Raw genomic sequence first — 17,497 nt, forward strand, 5'->3', positions numbered from 1 at the left:
TTTTTTTTATCTTTTTATTAAAGTAATTTTTAAAAAAAAATACTTATTTTTAATTTTAACATTCTATTTTAATTTATCACATGTTATTTTTTTAATTTGTTATTTTATTTTATTTATTTTTTTATAAAGAATTTATTTGTTTTTTATTCATGTTTATGGTATATCCTATTTTTCAATTTGATATTTATTCTTTCAATTTTTTTGTGTCTTTTTATTAAAGTAATTTTTTTTAATTTTATCATGCGATAAAAAAATATAATAGCTTTCTAATTTATTTTTTTATTTTGATTTTTATCAATATTTTTTTAATTGCTATTCTATTTTTTTATATTGAATCTTTTCATGTGATTATTTTTTAATTTTATATTTAATTTATTAAAAATTAAGTTTAATAAATTTTTTATGTGGTGTATATAATTTAATAACCCGGGTCAAATTTCAAAAGGGGTTACAATGGGTGCTTGAGGGGGGCAGATTTCTTGATATCGATGTATTATCAATTCCTTATTATGTAAGAAATTATTTCTTATAAAGTATATATTGGGATTTGGGTATTCAACATGGATATTCATTATTTGATTATTATTTATAATTAATTAGAAGATAAAATTGTTAATGTATATAAAGTAACCACATATGCACATTATGTATAATATGTATTAAAGGATAAGATGATAAATATTATACATGTATATGTGTTTTGTATTAATATTGAGATGTGTGTATTTAATATTATATTAAAAAATCTAAATATTCTATTAATATATCAATATACCGTAGATATATATTTTGAGTTGAGTTGAATCGGAATCCGGTTTCTCAATATTTTATTTTCTATCTTTTATTCCTTGGATAAGATAGTTATTTAAAAAACTTTAACTCATTTGGGTCAGGTCGATTGATGAGCAATTTGATAATTAAAAATTATATAAAAAAAATCACAATAAAACAATAAAAATATCCTTAAAAATAATAAAAAATATTGGTGTCAGTAAACTTTTTTATCTCTTCACAATTATTTTTTTCATTGGTATCGGGTCAACTTAAAGATAATTTAAACATATGTGTGAAGTTAACAAAGCATGTAATGCCTTTTGGTAACCTAAATCCTCCTATTATTTATAATTAATCAGAAGATAAAATTGTTAATATATATAAAGTAACCACATATGCACATTATACATGTATATGTATTAAAGGATAAGATGATAAATATTATATATGTATATGTGTTTTGTATTAATATTGAGATGTGTGTATTTAATATTATATTAAAAAATCTAAATATTCTATTAATATATCAATATACCGTAGATATATATTTTGAGTTGAGTTGAATCGGAATCCGGTTTCTCAATATTTTATTTTCTATCTTTTACTCGTTGGATAGGATAGTTATTTAAAAAAAATTAACTCATTCGGGTCAGGTCGATTGATGAGCAATTTAATAATTAAAAATTATATAAAAAAATCACTATAAAATAAAAAAAATATCCTTAAAAATAAAAAAAAATATTGGTGTCAGTAAACTTTTTTATCTCTTCACAATTATTTTTTTCATTGGTATCGGGTCAACTTAAAGATAATTTAAACATATGTGTGAAGTTAACAAAGCATGTAATGCCTTTTGGTAACCTAAATCCTCATTTCATTGTATCATTGGAAGCATGACTGTATTGTATTTTACTTGGGGCAACTTATGTGATCATTGATGGTAAGGTTTGTTGGTGATAATGCTTTATTTTTTTCATTTCTTTTCTATATTCTCATCCTAAATTTTATATTCGCCATGCAAAAATTAAGAGTTGTCCTTTGATTTATTGAAATTTTCACTTTAATCTTTATTATTTAGATTTTTAATTTTTGTTATTGATCTTTTTGTAAAACTTTATTTTTTAATTTGTTTTTAATTTAATCATTTAACTCCAATTTGGGATATACGGTTTTTTCCAATTTCATTTGTGCTTTTTCTATTTTTTTAGCATTCTGTTAAATTGATTTTTTTAAATTTTATCACTTAATAAAAAATAAAAAATATTTTTTGTTTCAATCTTGATCCTAAATCTTTTAGTTGCTATTTTTTAATTATTTTGATAATTGATTTTTTTTTAAATTATTATTTAACATGTAATTAGGAATTGGATTTCATGATTATTCCATGCATAGTGCTTCTGATCTAATACCCGGGTTATGAGTTTGAAAAATTAACACGGGTTTAATTTTCTTTATAAACGAGCTTTGTAATTTTTTTATATAAAATTATCTTGATCTCATTACCTGAACCAAGAATTTAACTATATAACTCAGGCTGGGTTGGTCTTGATTATCAACGTTATAGTTTGTTATAATAATCTGGGTTGATTAGTGTTAAATTTTTAGATTTTTTTTTATATTTTTACCATTTAATATCTAATACGCTGGAATTGAACTATATTGTTGTTTTTTGTTACCATGATATTTTTTTTGTTATTTATTTTTTTATTTAATTAAAATAAAACCATCATGATATTTTTTTTATAATTTTATCATATATATTGTTGTTACTTTTTTTTATTTAATTAAAATAAAACCAGGTTATTTAACTCAGTTATGTCCCGAGTCTTATTTGTATTTCTCATTTGAAAGGCGTTTGCAATACCATTGATCCTGCAAAAAAGTATAAAATAAAATTGGACCCACAGCTTAGCGTGTGTCCGCAACAACGTGTATAAGAATTTCTTGCTGTCGCGGCAAACGTAATTGTAGCTTGAAAAATATTACTCGAGAATAATAAAATGACCACTTTGAGGTACAGCTCCGTGGCGTTCAAGACAGTGAATCTAAATAATTAATCTCCAGTAAACATTTTTTTTTTTATTATCATCAAATGGCATGTGACCATCACTGGTAACACGCGCGCGCACTAAAGCTGAAAGTAAAAACACCTTACATTTGAAATGACATCTGTGCCTAAAAACCTATTGCTTTTATGCGGGGATATTTTGATATTTTCTCGAGTGCATAATTATATTTTTTCTTGTCTTTTTAAATATGATAAAATGATTTAATTTTTCCTGGGATAAAAAAAATATAAAACTAGCTAAAATAGGTATAGATGTATTTTCATTTAATTATGTACTGTAAATCAACAAATAAATCACAGGGATTAAAAAAATTAAATCATAGGTTCAAGGGGTTTCTAGTCTTTTTATACAGTTTTTTTGTTTTTTTTTGCAATTATCAGGTTATTTTTGCCTTTTAATATCAACGAGATATTATTTAATTTAAAAAATTGTCAGTGAGGAGGAGATACCCATGTATTCTGGGTGACTTGTGCAGTGCTTACTAATTAAAAAAATATATTTTCACCGTGTTATTGAATATCCTGTCGTGTTCCTTTCATTTCCTTATGACGCGTGTCATCAATTTTATGATGATTTGTCATTAATTGATTTTACTTTTTTTATCCAAAAAAAATATAGGTTTATTATTTTTGTTCTTGATATTTGAATTTCAGTTTTTATTTTTTTATCATATATATATATATATATTTTAATCTAGTCTATTTTCTTTTAATTTCTAATCTTTTCATTCTTTGAAAGTTTTGATATTCTTTAATTTCATCATTAAATTTAAATTTTAGTGCTCGTAGTCTAATGATTTAAATTACGAGTTTAAAAAGTTAATATGATTTAATTTTTTTAAATTTTTTCATTTCTTAATTGCATAACCTGAATAATGAATTTTAAAGACTAACTATAATTGGCTTGCTCTTATCACCTAGATTGCATGTTTATATTATTGTCTCCGATTAACTTGAGTCAGGTTTTTTGTATTTTTTGTTTAATTATATATTTTTAAAGATTATTTTTTAAGTTATTGTGTTTTTTTTATAAATTTAATTGTTTATTATCATTATTAATTTTTTTATTATATTATTAAAATAAAATAAAATAAATTCATGAGACTTGTTTTTTTTTTCCTGAAAAAAACACACTTACAACATTATCCATGTATATATTTTTTTTAAAAAACCTGCAGATTAGCAGCACAGGGCCAGCAGATACTGAAACTCAAAAGTATTTAAAAAAAGAGAGGAAGAACATGCTATTTTACTAGGAGGCCCCTCGCGTAACCGGGGAGGAAAATAAAATAAAAAAGCAAATCAATATTACGAGTCAACTGTCACGCACGTGGTCTTCCCTTTTCTTTCTTTTATTCTGCGAGGACAGCTTCCAAAACTTAGTTTCCATGCTCCGAATTCACATATGTCAATTATTGCAAACACCCCCCAACAAACAATAGTCTTTTCTAGACTTGCCTCTTTTGTGTACTCATCTCCCTGCCATTTTATTCACTGCTAGGTAAATTTGCAAGTCAACTATAAGGTCTCCGATAACCTCTGCTTTTCATCTTAAGCTGCTTCTTTATCGCTTTTCAAATAAATCAAAGTCTGTCTTCTTCACAAGCAGTATTCCTTTCTGCCTTTTTTTTTCCCTTCGAGTTTCTGCTCTTTCAGGGCTTGATTCTATCTGTGTTAAGCTTCGTTTTGATGTTTATGCCTTTGTTTTGAAAGTTTTGGGATTTTTCAAGCGAGGAAACTTGGTGTGATTAGTTTCCTTTGGTTGCTGTCCTCATTTCCCCAGCTCTCGAACGTATCTGTTCTGTTTTGTTATCTGGGTTTTCTTTGATAACAATTGTTATCCTTTTTCAATTACCATATCCTGGTTTTATGATCCTGTCTGATTAAAGATCACTATCAATTTATGGCCATTACAGTGAACAATATTCTTATGTGGCCATTCCTTTAAATCTGATACTTATTATACTGTCAATTCAATGTGTCTTGATGAGTTTAAGTGCTTGTTGGGCTTAACTAGAGACATTTAGATCCAATATCATGGAAAGTGCCAATGAAATGACATCTTCTTTGAGTTTCGCTTCATCTTCGTACTTATCAAATGGGTCTAGTATCCACCACGTATCAGCCTCAAATGTTCCTGAGCCTGGCGTAAACCTTGAAAACTTGAGCTTAAACAAGCTTAGTGGCAATCTTGAAAGGCTATTACTTGATAAGGAATATGATTACAGCGATGCAGAGATTTTTGTTGAGGGCACCCCTGTTGGTGTCCATCGGTGTGTATTGGCTGCCCGTAGTCAGTTCTTTCATGAGCTTTTTAAGAAGGGAAATAACAATTCGACGAATGGAGATAAACCCAGGTACCTCATGTCTGATTTGGTGCCTTATGGTGGGGTTGGATATGAAGCCTTTCATGTTTTCTTGCATTATTTGTACACTGGAAAGCTTAAGCCATGTCCGCCAGAAGTGTCACGATGTGTTGATGATGCTTGTGCCCATGATGCTTGCCGCCCTGCTATTAATTATGTAGTGGAATTGATGTGTGCCTCTGCCACTTTTCAGATGAAAGAGCTTGTTTTGCTTTTTCAGGTAAGCAGTGATCTCATGGATAAATTATTATGTGGTCCTATGTATTTTAACTCGCAGCGATTCATAAATAGGGAATGATAATTGACATCTTAATTGCTAGACCAAAATGTGTGTTTCCTCGTCTTTTTTTATTTGTCATGGATTGTGAGGATAGTTTTTTCCTTATTCAACGTTCATTTATCCTTTCAGCGGCGTCTCCTGAACTTTATTGAGAAGGCCCTTGTTGAAGATGTAATCCCAATTCTTATGGCTGCTTTCCACTACCAGCTGGGCCAGCTCCTCTCTCACTGCATCGAAAGACTTGTAAGATCAGATCTTGATAGCACATGCATAGATAAAGAGCTCCCTGATGAAATTTCAAGTAAAATTAAATTACTTCGAAAAAAATCTCTGCCAGAAGCTGAAAGTAGTGTTGAAGAGGTGGACCCCATACTTGAAAGGAGTTTCAGGAGAATCCACCAGGCATTGGATTCGGACGATGTTGAACTGGTGGAGCTTCTCTTGCGTGAATCTAATTTAACTTTAGATGATGCTTATGCTCTCCATTATGCTGTTGCCTACTGTGATCCTAAGATTGTCAAGGAAGTTCTTGGTTTAGGCTCGGCTGATCTCAATCTCAGGAACTCTAGAGGATATTCAGTACTTCATGTTGCTGCAAGGCGCAAGGAGCCATCAATCATAATGGCACTACTAACTAGGGGCGCCAGTGCATCAGAAACTACGTTGGATGGACAAAATGCGGTAGCAATTTGTCGTAGGTTGACTAGGTCAAAGGATTATAATGAAAACACCAAGCAAGGTCAGGAATCTAACAAAGACAGGATATGCATTGATGTACTGGAGACAGATATGCGAAGAAGGACTTCAATGTCTGCAAACGTCTCAATACTCTCGCCATCGGTAGCTGATGATTTGAGCATGAAGCTGGACTACCTGGAAAATAGAGGTAATAAATATTTATTTATATTATCCACTTTCTTTTCGCCAATGCTGAAGATGTCATAAATTCACTCTGCCACACCACAGATTTGGGTAATTATTACTAATCACCATGCATCTTCAAAATATTCTGGGAAGAAATTCTGCAGCAGCATGTTTTAATTTATTAGTTGTTGAATATGTTTTGCCAAATCATAATTTTAGTCTCAAATTGTCATAAAAAATAATCTGGTTTGGTCAAAGACATTTTTTATGCTCTAGCTAAAGAAAATTGAAAGACAAAGGTGTTTGATAAGAAGATAAATCTTTTGTTGAAGGGGAAATTAAGACACAACAATATTTTTACAGTTCTAGAGTAGCTGGTATTTAATATAACAGTAAGGTATCAACTTATATAAAATATGTGCAAATAAATTCTCTAAGACGTGATTTGCTTTTTTGACTGATTTGAATGTTAACTAATGTGATCCGAGTTGATTTGTTTCCATGACATGCTTTTTTATAAGGCAGCTTCCTTGTTAACATGATTTACCATATTGGGGTGAGTTTATTGCCACTAAGACTCCTTCACGTGTTACCATCTCGAATTGAGTTTATTGTTATTGGAACTACTTTATCTGTCAACTTCTCTCTACTAACATAGGCTGATTTGTGGGAGTGTTCATCCTGGTCACTCTAGTTGTTTCGGGTCTCTTTGTCACTTTAGTTACTGTTAATATCCTAACTATGCCTGGGGCTAGAGGCAAAGTTTGCCCTTAAAGTAGCTCTGTGCAACTTTTGACACAAGTTTGGTGAAGATGTCAGTTACTTGATTATTAGCGGAGACATGTTTAGTGATGAGAAGTCCAAGTGCAACTCGTCTACACACAAAATGGTAATTCAACTCAGTGTGTTTGTTCTGAACATGAAACACTGGATTGATCTTCATATGTAGAGCACTGAGATTGTTATAGTAGAGGATTGGTAGAGAAAAGAGTGGAAGGTAAAGATCTTTTAGAATAAAGGTTAGTCATATAAGTTTTGTTGTTGTGTTGACAATGATTATATTTTGCGACAGTATGTTATTTCTTTGCACGCCAAGAAATGAAGTTTCTGCCAAGGAACATGTAGTATCTAGTGGTGAAATGTCTTGTGGTAGGGTAGTTTGTCTAATCTGCATTTGAGAAAGCACAAAGATCAAGTGTAAAATGAGAAGTAAAATATAGACAAATATCAATAGTGCCTTTGACATCTCTTAAATTACGATGAACTATTTTTAAATGTTAATAGTTGGAGCATACATAAATTGAGAGACAAAGTGAACACTGTATGAAAGATTAAGTTTTGTGAGTGTTAGATACTATAAGGTATCAAGAAGTCCACAAAAAGAGTATGGATCTTCCAATAATGTGTTATTTATTGGGGTCATAGTCTTAGCTTTAAGTAATGTGCTCATGGGTTTACAATTCACCATACAATCTCGTTTAAGGATGGTAAGTGCATATTGTGATCGGGAAATATAGAGACCTTCAAATGTGTGAGTGGCCTCGATCCTAAGAAATGATGAATTGGTTCAATATCTTTCATTGCAAATTCTGAACCCAAGAGCTGAATGAAGTTTGTAAATAGAAGAACATAAGATCTTGTAAGAAGTATATTATCAACAAAAAAAAGAAAGATTAATGTATCAGAATTAGAGAAAGATAAATAGAGATGGATCTGCAAGGCTGCAAAAAAAACCATATCTAAGGAGGATTGTACTAAACTAATCAAACCAAGCACAACGTGCTTGTTTAAGACCATAAAGCACACATGTGATGGATATTGTGAATTTGCCATTTGTGGAGGCTGTTTCATATGTATGTCTTCTGAAATTAAACCATGAAAGAAGGTGATTTTTACATCAAGTTAATGTATTGACCATTTCTAAACTAGTGCTATGGTGATAACTTAAGAGAAGGTCTCGGTATAGCTCAATTATTGTTGTTAAAATCACGAGTTGACTCATAAAATTATACGAGTCAACATGTATCTAACATGCAAACTCATATTATAAACTCGAAAACCAGTAAAATCAAACTTGACTCGTGCAAACCCAGTAAATTCAGTCAAAATCATGCAAAATTATGATTTTGCACTCGAGTGTCCTAGTTTACAGCAAAAAACATCTGGGTATTGCAGATTGCATAAATTACACATGGTTTTTGGCATGGACAACAAAAATAAACAATGTACCAAATTGATGTGTCTCAAATGTATTAATTTCCCTACCTTGTTTGGTATTTCTTAACAAGGTATTTCTTTGATTAAAGACCCTGACAGATTCAATGACTTGATGCATGCCAATTGTTTGAATACATCAAGTAGTGTAACTCCAAGTGAAGGGTCTATAGTGTCAATTAAAAGGATGCGAAGACCTTTTGCTTTGTGAATGGGCATGGGAAAAAAAGATCTCCTCTGAAAGCTTCTTGCATAAATGACAAACCCTTTCGTATGAAGTCTTCGTTGTTGGTTCACCAAGATTATTGACATCCATGGTTATAAATTCATTTTTTTTTGTCATAAATTAGGCAAAATCATGTACTATATCATGCATCTTGAATTTCATACCTCCAAACTCATTCATCTCAAATCTTGGAAGAAAGAATGTGGTGCTAAGACTTGAAAGTACTTCTCTCCAATAAACTCTATATCTCTATTTGGAGTCTTTTTAAGGTAACCTTGAGCCATCCACATCTTCACCAACTTGAGTTTGCCCATCTTGTATTCTTTTGGAAACATGGTAGTCTAACCTAATCTTAAGCAAATGATCTATGTTATTGTCTAAACTTCATTAAGAATAACCTCAAATAATCTTTATTGATATAATTGATAAAATTGCCTTTTGTTTTTATCAACCATGTATGAAAAAAATTACTAATGACTTTATAATCTGTTTTTACGATTCAAGTTTACATTTTATTTTTCATGTCATGTTAAAAAAATATTTTTGACAACCTTGAATCCAATCCATCAACTTGGTGATGCTGTTTTGCTACCACTTGGATTTTTAGATGATCTAGTGAACCATCAGGTTTGAGTTTTGGTTTGAGAACCCATTTAGAGCCAATGACGTGCATGACAACTGTGCAAGGAACAAGTTCCCAAGTCTAATTTTTTTGGAGTCTCAAGTTCCTCCCTCTTCCATTTCAGCTTTCTAGCTAGGGTGAGCTAAGGTAGATCGAATGTTATGAGGTTCATGAGGAATGATTGCTGATAATTTAAGGGAAGTTAAAGCATATTTTGAATTGGGCTTAACAATCACTCTTGGTGATCTAGTAATAATGATATGTGGTGGAAGAGGTGCATATGGAGAATGCATGAGCTGGGTGTCTGATTCCAGTTAAACGAAATCATATTATGAAAGAGATGAGTGTTGCTCAAGCATTTCAAGCTCAATTTCAGCTCGTATTGGATGCAACTCGGTCATGGGTTTTGTTCTGTCAAATTGTTGAATGCCAAATCTATTATGTTGTTGATTTTTAGGTTATGTTAGTCCCATTTCAGTCATGATGTCAACCTTAACATACTCACTTGCAGTTGTACTTGGAGTGTTAACAGTAATAGAACTTGCTTTGTCATATGAATCAAAATCAAATGTTGGAATGACTAATAATGAGCTTAAGCATGGTGGAGGGGGTGTTATGGGTTGTATGCTTGCAATAGAATTAGAATTAGTAGGGGAGACAACCATGAATTAAATATGCTCATAACATATGATGTAGAAGATGCAGTGATGCAACTTTGAATTTTTTTTTTTATATGGAAAAAATGACTCATCAAAGATCATATGACAAGAAATAAACACTCTTTTATTGGAAGAGTGAAAAAAATTGTATCCTTTATGTTTATTCTTACAAAGACACAAATGATTGTTTTTGGATCAAATTTGTGTTGTCTTGTATCCTAGGTGTAAGGGAAGCATTTAGACCTAAAGACTTGAAGAGAAGAATGCTCAAGATAAGTAGCATGCATTGTAAAATATAGAGATTTCAAATTTAGAACAGACAAAAACAATGTATTAATAAAGTAGATAACAATAGTGAAAGCTTCAACCTATAAAATTAAAGGATTAACATTGTGAAATAGTAGTCATACTTAGTTCCCATATTATTCTATGTAGCCTTTCTACTATACCTATTTGTTCTGGAGTATAAGAGCATGATACCAGATGAACCATGCTTGTTGAGAGGAAGCAAGATGATAGCTTAGAGTTTATGAATTCTACTCCTCTATTAGAGTGAAAAACCTAAACCTTGATATGTTTGTTAAATTATTTAGAGACAATTTTCAAAGGCTAAATAAGCATTTGAAAAGTCAAACTTATGTCATAGAGGGATTATCCAAGTATACTTGGAGAAATCATCTATTAAACGTGTATAATATTTGGATTTTTCTATTGATAAAATAGGAGTAGGTCCCCACAAATCACATTGAATTTTTTAAAAAAATATTAGAACTAGATTGTTTAACATGGGAGAAAGGTACTCTACTAAGCTTTTTAAATTGATAACTATTATAAACACATTTATGTTTTATAGCTTTGATAACATGAATCAAGCCTTTATTTTTCAATTTGATCTTTTATTTAATTTTAATTTTTTTTCTAAACTATTTTGTATAAACTTTGATGGTTCTTAATTTCATCCTTAATCCAAGTTTATGTTGTACTATTTCACTTTCTACTATATCTGTTTGTTTCGAAGTATAAATACCTGATGAACCATGCCTCTTGAGAGGAAGTGTGATGCTAGTTTGGAGTTTATGGATTCTCATCCTTCATTAGAGTAAAAAACCTTGATATGTTTGTTAAATTATCTAGAGACATAATGTTCAAAGGCTAAATAAGCATTTGCAAAGTCAACTTATGTTGTAAAGGGATTATCCACGTATACTTAAAGAAATCTTCTACTAAACATGCATAATATTTGAATTTTTTTATTGATAAAATAGGAATAGGTTCCTGTAAATTATAATGATTTTTTTCTAATATCATAACTAGAGTATTTAGAACAAGAAAAAGGTAATCTATTAAGCTTCCTGAATTGACAATAATAACAAACATGTTCATGTTTTACAGTTTCAATGACATCATTCAAGCCTTTATTTTGCAATAATTTTAAAGTAGAAAATTGAGGATATTCTAAGCGTTGATGCCAAATATCTATTGATCATAATCTGAATTGACAAGAGAAGTAGAGCTCAGGCATGGTGGGAGAGATCACCCTTGCTCCTCTTTGTGATCACAAGTTGCCTTATATTTCGTTCTTTAATGCAAAAATCAACATTACAAAATTCATAATTAACAAGAAATTGGGATTGAGATGTTAGTTGACTTATAGAAAGTAAATTTTTTTAAATCAAGAACTAATAGGATACCATGAAGAGGCAAAACATTATTTTTCTTGTTTAATGCAAGAATCTTCAATATCATGTATTGGTATAAAAGACCCATTACTCATAAGAACGGAGTCTAAACCACAATAATCATGAATATTTGTTAACATATCTGATCTACCTGTCATGTAGTTGGAGGCTTCTATTTTTTATGTCCATCCTGTTTCAGTGATAGTATTGTCCAAAGTAAAAGCTAAAAGAGTTTGTGGTATGTTTTCATGTTGAGTAGATTGTTTTGATACCCCACCAATATATTTTTACAATATGTCTGGCTACATCATAGTACCAACAAGTTTCTTCTTGGTGTAATTCTCATTCCGCAAGTGTCATGCGGTGTTCACTAGGTGAAGGAGGATGTTTGTATTGAGGGTCTGGAGTAAATCTAACATAGTAGGTACGATTTCTATCTTGATGTTGTGCATGGAAGCCTCTTCTGGTAGATATGAACTTGTGCTTGTTGCCATAATTTTCTAAAGAAAACTGTTGAGAATGCTGTTGTCTTCGCCCATAAGACACTAGATGTGGGGTGAATGAGTTTGATTTACTTGTCTAATTAGTAAATCAATTGCATCTTTGATCAAGACTTTATGGTTGTGAGACTAACTCAGAATATGAAAGCCTTGGTGGTTTTAACATGGTGGTAGTGGAAGTTTCATATTAAGGATCAAGACTAGCAAGGAGAAAAAAAACTTTTTGTTTGAAATAGGTTTTTTAATAGCTGCAAGATTGTCACATAAATCTTTAAAGATATGAATATGTTCTCAAATAGTTCGGTCATCTTCTTTGTGGAGATATGTAACTTGTTATCTGAGAGTGAATTCATGTTCTTATAATCTTCTACATATTTATTCTTGAAAGCATTTCATACAACATAGGTTGTATTTAACCCACAACAAGGCTTGATGTTTCTTCTAAAAGCATCCCAATTATCCAACCATGAAGGAGACGATGTACCTTTCTCCAAATAATGTATTCTTTGGTTAGTTTTGGTGCAGAGATGTTTGAATTTCTGGTGTTATTTGAGTCTGGTGTGATATACTTGGTGGAGGCTGAATCTTCATTAGTGAGGTGCCTAAAGAACTCTTAACTTCCTGCAAGAGCCAAGGCTTCTTCTCTTCATAAGGGATAATTTGTATAATTTGTAGGGCTAAGTTTGAGGGTAATGAAATTACCAACATTGAGAGACATTGTTGTCATGCTGTATGGTTCTGCTAGGATTGGTGTGTGTTCACACTGGGTCTAATACCATAAAGAAAATTGAGAGACAAAGGTGCTTGATGAAAGATAAATCTTTTATTGAAGGGGACGTGAATGTACATCAATACTTTTACAGTGCTAGAGTAACTGATATTTAACATAACAATAAGGTATCAATTTGCATAGAATCTGTGCAAATAAAATCTCTAAAATGTGATTTGTTGTTTTGACTGATTTGAATATTAACTAACGTGATCTGATCTGATTTGTTTCGATGATATGCTCGTGTAACATCAACTTTCTTTTCATCATAAGTTACCATCTTAGGGTGAGTTTGTTGCTATTGGGACTCCTTCACGAGTTACCATCTTGAGATGAGTTTATTGCCATTGGAACTCCTTCGTCTGTCAACTTCTCTCCACTAACATAGGCTGATTTGTGGGAGTATTCATCCTTGTCACTCCAATTGTTTCGGGTTTCCTTGTTACTCCAGTTACGGTTGATACTAGCACCCTTCAATTAGTAATTTTTTTTTTGGTGTTGAATTTAGTGCTCAAAATTAGAAGTTCACTTCCAATCACAAACATGGACGTGTAAAGATAACCATGTGCAAATGATTTACAGTGGTAAAGATTCCATGATACTCTTTATGTAATGGTCCATATTGATCATTAAAATTGGGTAACACAGCTTTTAATGATAATGATTAATGGCTGCGGTTGCTATAATTGTGAACCTGAAGTAAAACTGAAGGGGTGTAACAAAACAGGAAGTGAAATTCCTGCGATGTGATATAATGGCCATTGTTCAGTTCCGGGTTGTGAAACAATAAGGTAAGGCATGACTGTGTATCTTTAGGCATTTGGCATACACTGGTTTAGACCCAGCCCTGTCATCTGTAACTTCTTCAAGAAAAATGTCTTTATATATTTGATTGCTGTTCTGAAATAAGTGCTAACTGCTAATCTACTTTGTGGCAGTGGCTTTTGCACGATTGCTGTTTCCTGCTGAGGCCAGGTTAGCCATGGACTCTGCAAATGCAAATTCAACCTCAATGTACACTGGCCTTTTGGCATCAAAATCAAAAGGCTCAAGTGGGGACTTAAGGGAGGTTGATTTGAATGAGACACCCACTGTTCAAGCCAAACGACTCCAGTCGAGACTACAAGCACTGCATAAAACAGGTACAAACTGCAGTCTTCGGAACCTCCAATTTTTGTTTGCCAGTGAATTTTTACTCTGACTTCCAGTTTATAAGTCAATCGTAAGATTTTCCCTGTCCTTTTTTTCTTACCGTAAATGTAAGAGAATCTCAGAGAAATCATTTACGCTGTTGTTTTTGTGTTTTAAAAGGATTTTTGAAAAAAATTAAATTTTTTAATTTTTTTTCACTTCAAATTAATATTTTTTTATATTGTTTTTAGATCATTTTAATGGGCTGATATAAAAATAATTTTTATAAAATAAAAAAAATATTATTTTGATATATTTCTGAGTGAAAAATATTTTGAAAAATAATTATAACTAACTACCAAACAGGTTAATATATTGATCTAAATTTGTGGATCCTCTTTCTAGTCATGTAAAAGAAGTTTTCAGATATACCCTCATGAAGCAACATGAATGGGCAGAAGGCTTCTCGGGCAATTTTAGTTGTTATTCCGCACAGATGCCATTCAGCTCTACCGCCGAACATTTTATTTACTGCGGGACTTGCATATAGACATGTAATTTGTGCATCCAGGTGTGTGCCCTGTGTATGTATTATGCACAACGGCGAGACAGAAATGTTCAATGACTCGTCTTAAGCAAGATACTTTTCATAATGGTCTCTTTGACCGCTCAGAAGACATTAGGGGGATTAGATTACTGATAAAAGCAGTTCCATTGCCAACGAATGTGGACACAAAACCTTGAAGTCCCTTGAGTTGAACATTAACACCCTAATAATCAAATGCAACTTGCAGTAGATGGGCATGAGTCAGGATTTGTATAAACACGAGTTGCTTAATGCATTTGCTGAATTTTCTTTGATGGCAGTGGAGACAGGTCGGCTCTATTTCCCTCATTGCTCGGAAGTGCTTGACAAGTTTCTGGATGATGATATGCCTGATGCTCTCTTCCTTGATAAGGGCACTCCAGAAGAGCAGAAAACCAAGAAGATGCGCTTCATGGAACTTAAAGACGATGTGCAGAAGGCGTTTTACAAGGACATGGAGAACAACAGATCTGTCCGCTCATCATCTTCTTCGTCCTCATCTTCTCCAAAAAGCGGTGTAACATACAAGGCAAGGAGAAAATTCTAAAACTTGTGTTCCCTGTTCGTCTTTCCTTCCAAGCAAGACTGTAAGATTTTTACGAGTGTATTTTTTAAGGGCATTCGTCATCAATGTGGTTGACATCCAAGGTTATTTGTATAGAGTAATGCTAAACATAAAAGAAAATATGATAAGAAAAAACTCCAAAAACACAAAAGAATATTTTAAAATAGGATGTCCTTATAGGTCACAAAATATATAATACATTTGGAGTGTTTTTTTGTCATCTTTTCTTAATATTTAGCATTAATTGTTGGTATGATAACATAAGATTGATAGCATCCCTAAAAGAAGTTTTGCGGATTTTCTTCTGAATGTAATATATCTCGAAGTCACGGGCTTGTGAAATTGATTTAATGTGTGATTTGTATTAATTGTATGATATTTTTTTAGAAGTGTTTTTGATAATCCATCAAAATCATTGAATTGATTTAATGTGTGATTTGTATTAAGTGTATGATATTTTTTAAAAGTGTTTTTGATAATCCATCAAAATCATTATTTTCAGAATTTGTTTTTTAAAATTTTGGTATCAAAACCATAAACAAAAACATTTTAAAAAAGTATTTGATATGTTTTTAAATGAAGTGTACCCAAAAACAAAAGTTGTTGTATTTCTAAACACTCACTTAAAAGCTTTAAAATTAAAATAAGTGGTGCTTGAATATTTTTAAAAGCAATAAAAACAAATATGAAAAATTAACTATTTGAAATAAGAATAAAAAGTACATCTTTTTAATTAAAATTGTTTTATCTTATTAACAAGTTTTATTTTTAAAATTTTTTTTATCATGGTATTTGTTTTTCAAAAACATATTTTATCTAAAGCAAGTTTTAATTGAAAGTTAATATTAAAATTCTAATCGAATTAAAAATAATAATTTAGATGATATGATTATAGCCTTAATATATATATATATATATATATATATATATAGAGAGAGAGAGAGAGAGAGAGAGAGAGAGAGATAAATGAATCTTATATCTATTTAATTTTTATAAAACTCAATGAAAAAAATATGTAAAAACTGCTATACAAAAATTAAGTTTCAAATTCAATTTTTTAATAAAACCTGTAGTATAAAATGTAATTAATTTATTATTAAATATCTTATTATATTTGTTTCATCACAAATGTAAAAGGTAGTGAAAAACAAATGCAGCATTAGATCAACTGTTGATTATTAACTCAATTACTAATTAATTAATATGAATGAATTGAAATAAAAAAAATAAAATCAAAACACTGAAAAACTAAAACACAATTACAACCCATAATATTTTTCCTTGCATTGGGTTTTAGATTTGTTTGTAATTATAATTTGATTTAAATGTAATGCTGTGAGAACACGTGGGCAGAACCTCGTGTCATAAAAATTCTGGAATAAGAAAAATAAAAAGGAGGGGCTGATTCCAAAGCCAATAGGAAGCTTCTCATATGGGCCCCCCACATTTCAATAGCCAATAGGAAGCTAGCGTAACGCGCACCCGGAGGTTAACTCCAATTGGTCCAGCACACGGTATCCTTAAATTAAATAATAATTCTTCTAAGCGAATCTCCTAATATCATTATTTGAGTTGAAAAGACAGAAAGTTAATAATAATAGCGATAATACCAGACATCATAATCTCACTGTCTCTCCCCTCCTCCTTTGCTACCCGAAAACGGTTCAGCCCGAAAATGGTTCAGCAAAAGCCCGCCCAACATCCGGCGATATTTCCCGATCCAGGTGAAAAAATTATATGAACACAACCAAAGTCTTTCTTCCTTCTTCTTCTCTTCTCTTTATATTATTCACAGCAGCCTGTATTTTTTCCCGTTTCTCTACTTCTTCACTCAGCACACTTCCTCCCTGTTTTTCTGGCTTTTACTCGCGGAAAGAACAAAACTTCTGTCGCTCTGAACTTTTTTTTCTGTGTTAAAAGTGTGATACTCTTGCGCTCTGCGCTCGGAGCGATTAAGGATGTGTTTTGTTTTTATATTTTTAGAAAACTAGTGATGTTATTTTCGGACAACAAATGCACTATTGATCACAGGTGATAAATGACAAGGAGCAGCAGCAAAATTAAGATTACTCTGGTTTTTTTTTTTTTTTGGTTGGCTGAAATAGAAAATCCACTTTCTTTTGGCACTTGTCTTGAGTGTGTGATCAACATCTTTGCGGATTTGCAGTTTGCTTAATGTTTTTTTTTTTACTTG

The 17,497-nt window shown here is 31.3% G+C and overlaps 1 protein-coding gene and 1 long non-coding RNA gene across 3 annotated transcripts; one reads left to right on the top strand and one right to left on the bottom strand.

The window, feature by feature from the left end:
* The first annotated feature begins 4,189 nt into the window (after positions 1-4,189).
* LOC105126893 (regulatory protein NPR3-like) lies at positions 4,190-15,671 on the top strand. 2 transcript variants are annotated; one of them, XM_011027912.1, is made up of 5 exons: positions 4,190-5,428; positions 5,618-6,374; positions 13,960-14,163; positions 15,020-15,312; positions 15,357-15,467. In XM_011027912.1, the coding sequence occupies exons 1-4, from the start codon at positions 4,880-4,882 to the stop codon at positions 15,283-15,285; spliced, it is 1,776 nt and encodes a 591-aa protein (XP_011026214.1). In that variant the 5' UTR covers positions 4,190-4,879; the 3' UTR covers positions 15,286-15,312; positions 15,357-15,467. The 2 variants fall into 2 exon arrangements, with proteins under 2 accessions (XP_011026214.1, XP_011026213.1); XM_011027911.1 differs by having other exon boundaries at positions 15,020-15,671.
* Positions 6,384-17,464, bottom strand: LOC105126892 (uncharacterized). Its single transcript, XR_842512.1, has 3 exons — positions 17,453-17,464; positions 17,144-17,146; positions 6,384-9,091 (listed from the first exon to the last, which is right to left on the bottom strand). It is a non-coding gene; the product is annotated as an uncharacterized LOC105126892 (long non-coding RNA).
* Between the last annotated feature and the right edge of the window lie 33 nt (positions 17,465-17,497).

Source organism: Populus euphratica, unplaced genomic scaffold (assembly GCF_000495115.2).
Source record: "Populus euphratica unplaced genomic scaffold, PopEup_1.0 scaffold30.1, whole genome shotgun sequence".
NCBI lineage: Eukaryota > Viridiplantae > Streptophyta > Magnoliopsida > Malpighiales > Salicaceae > Populus > Populus euphratica.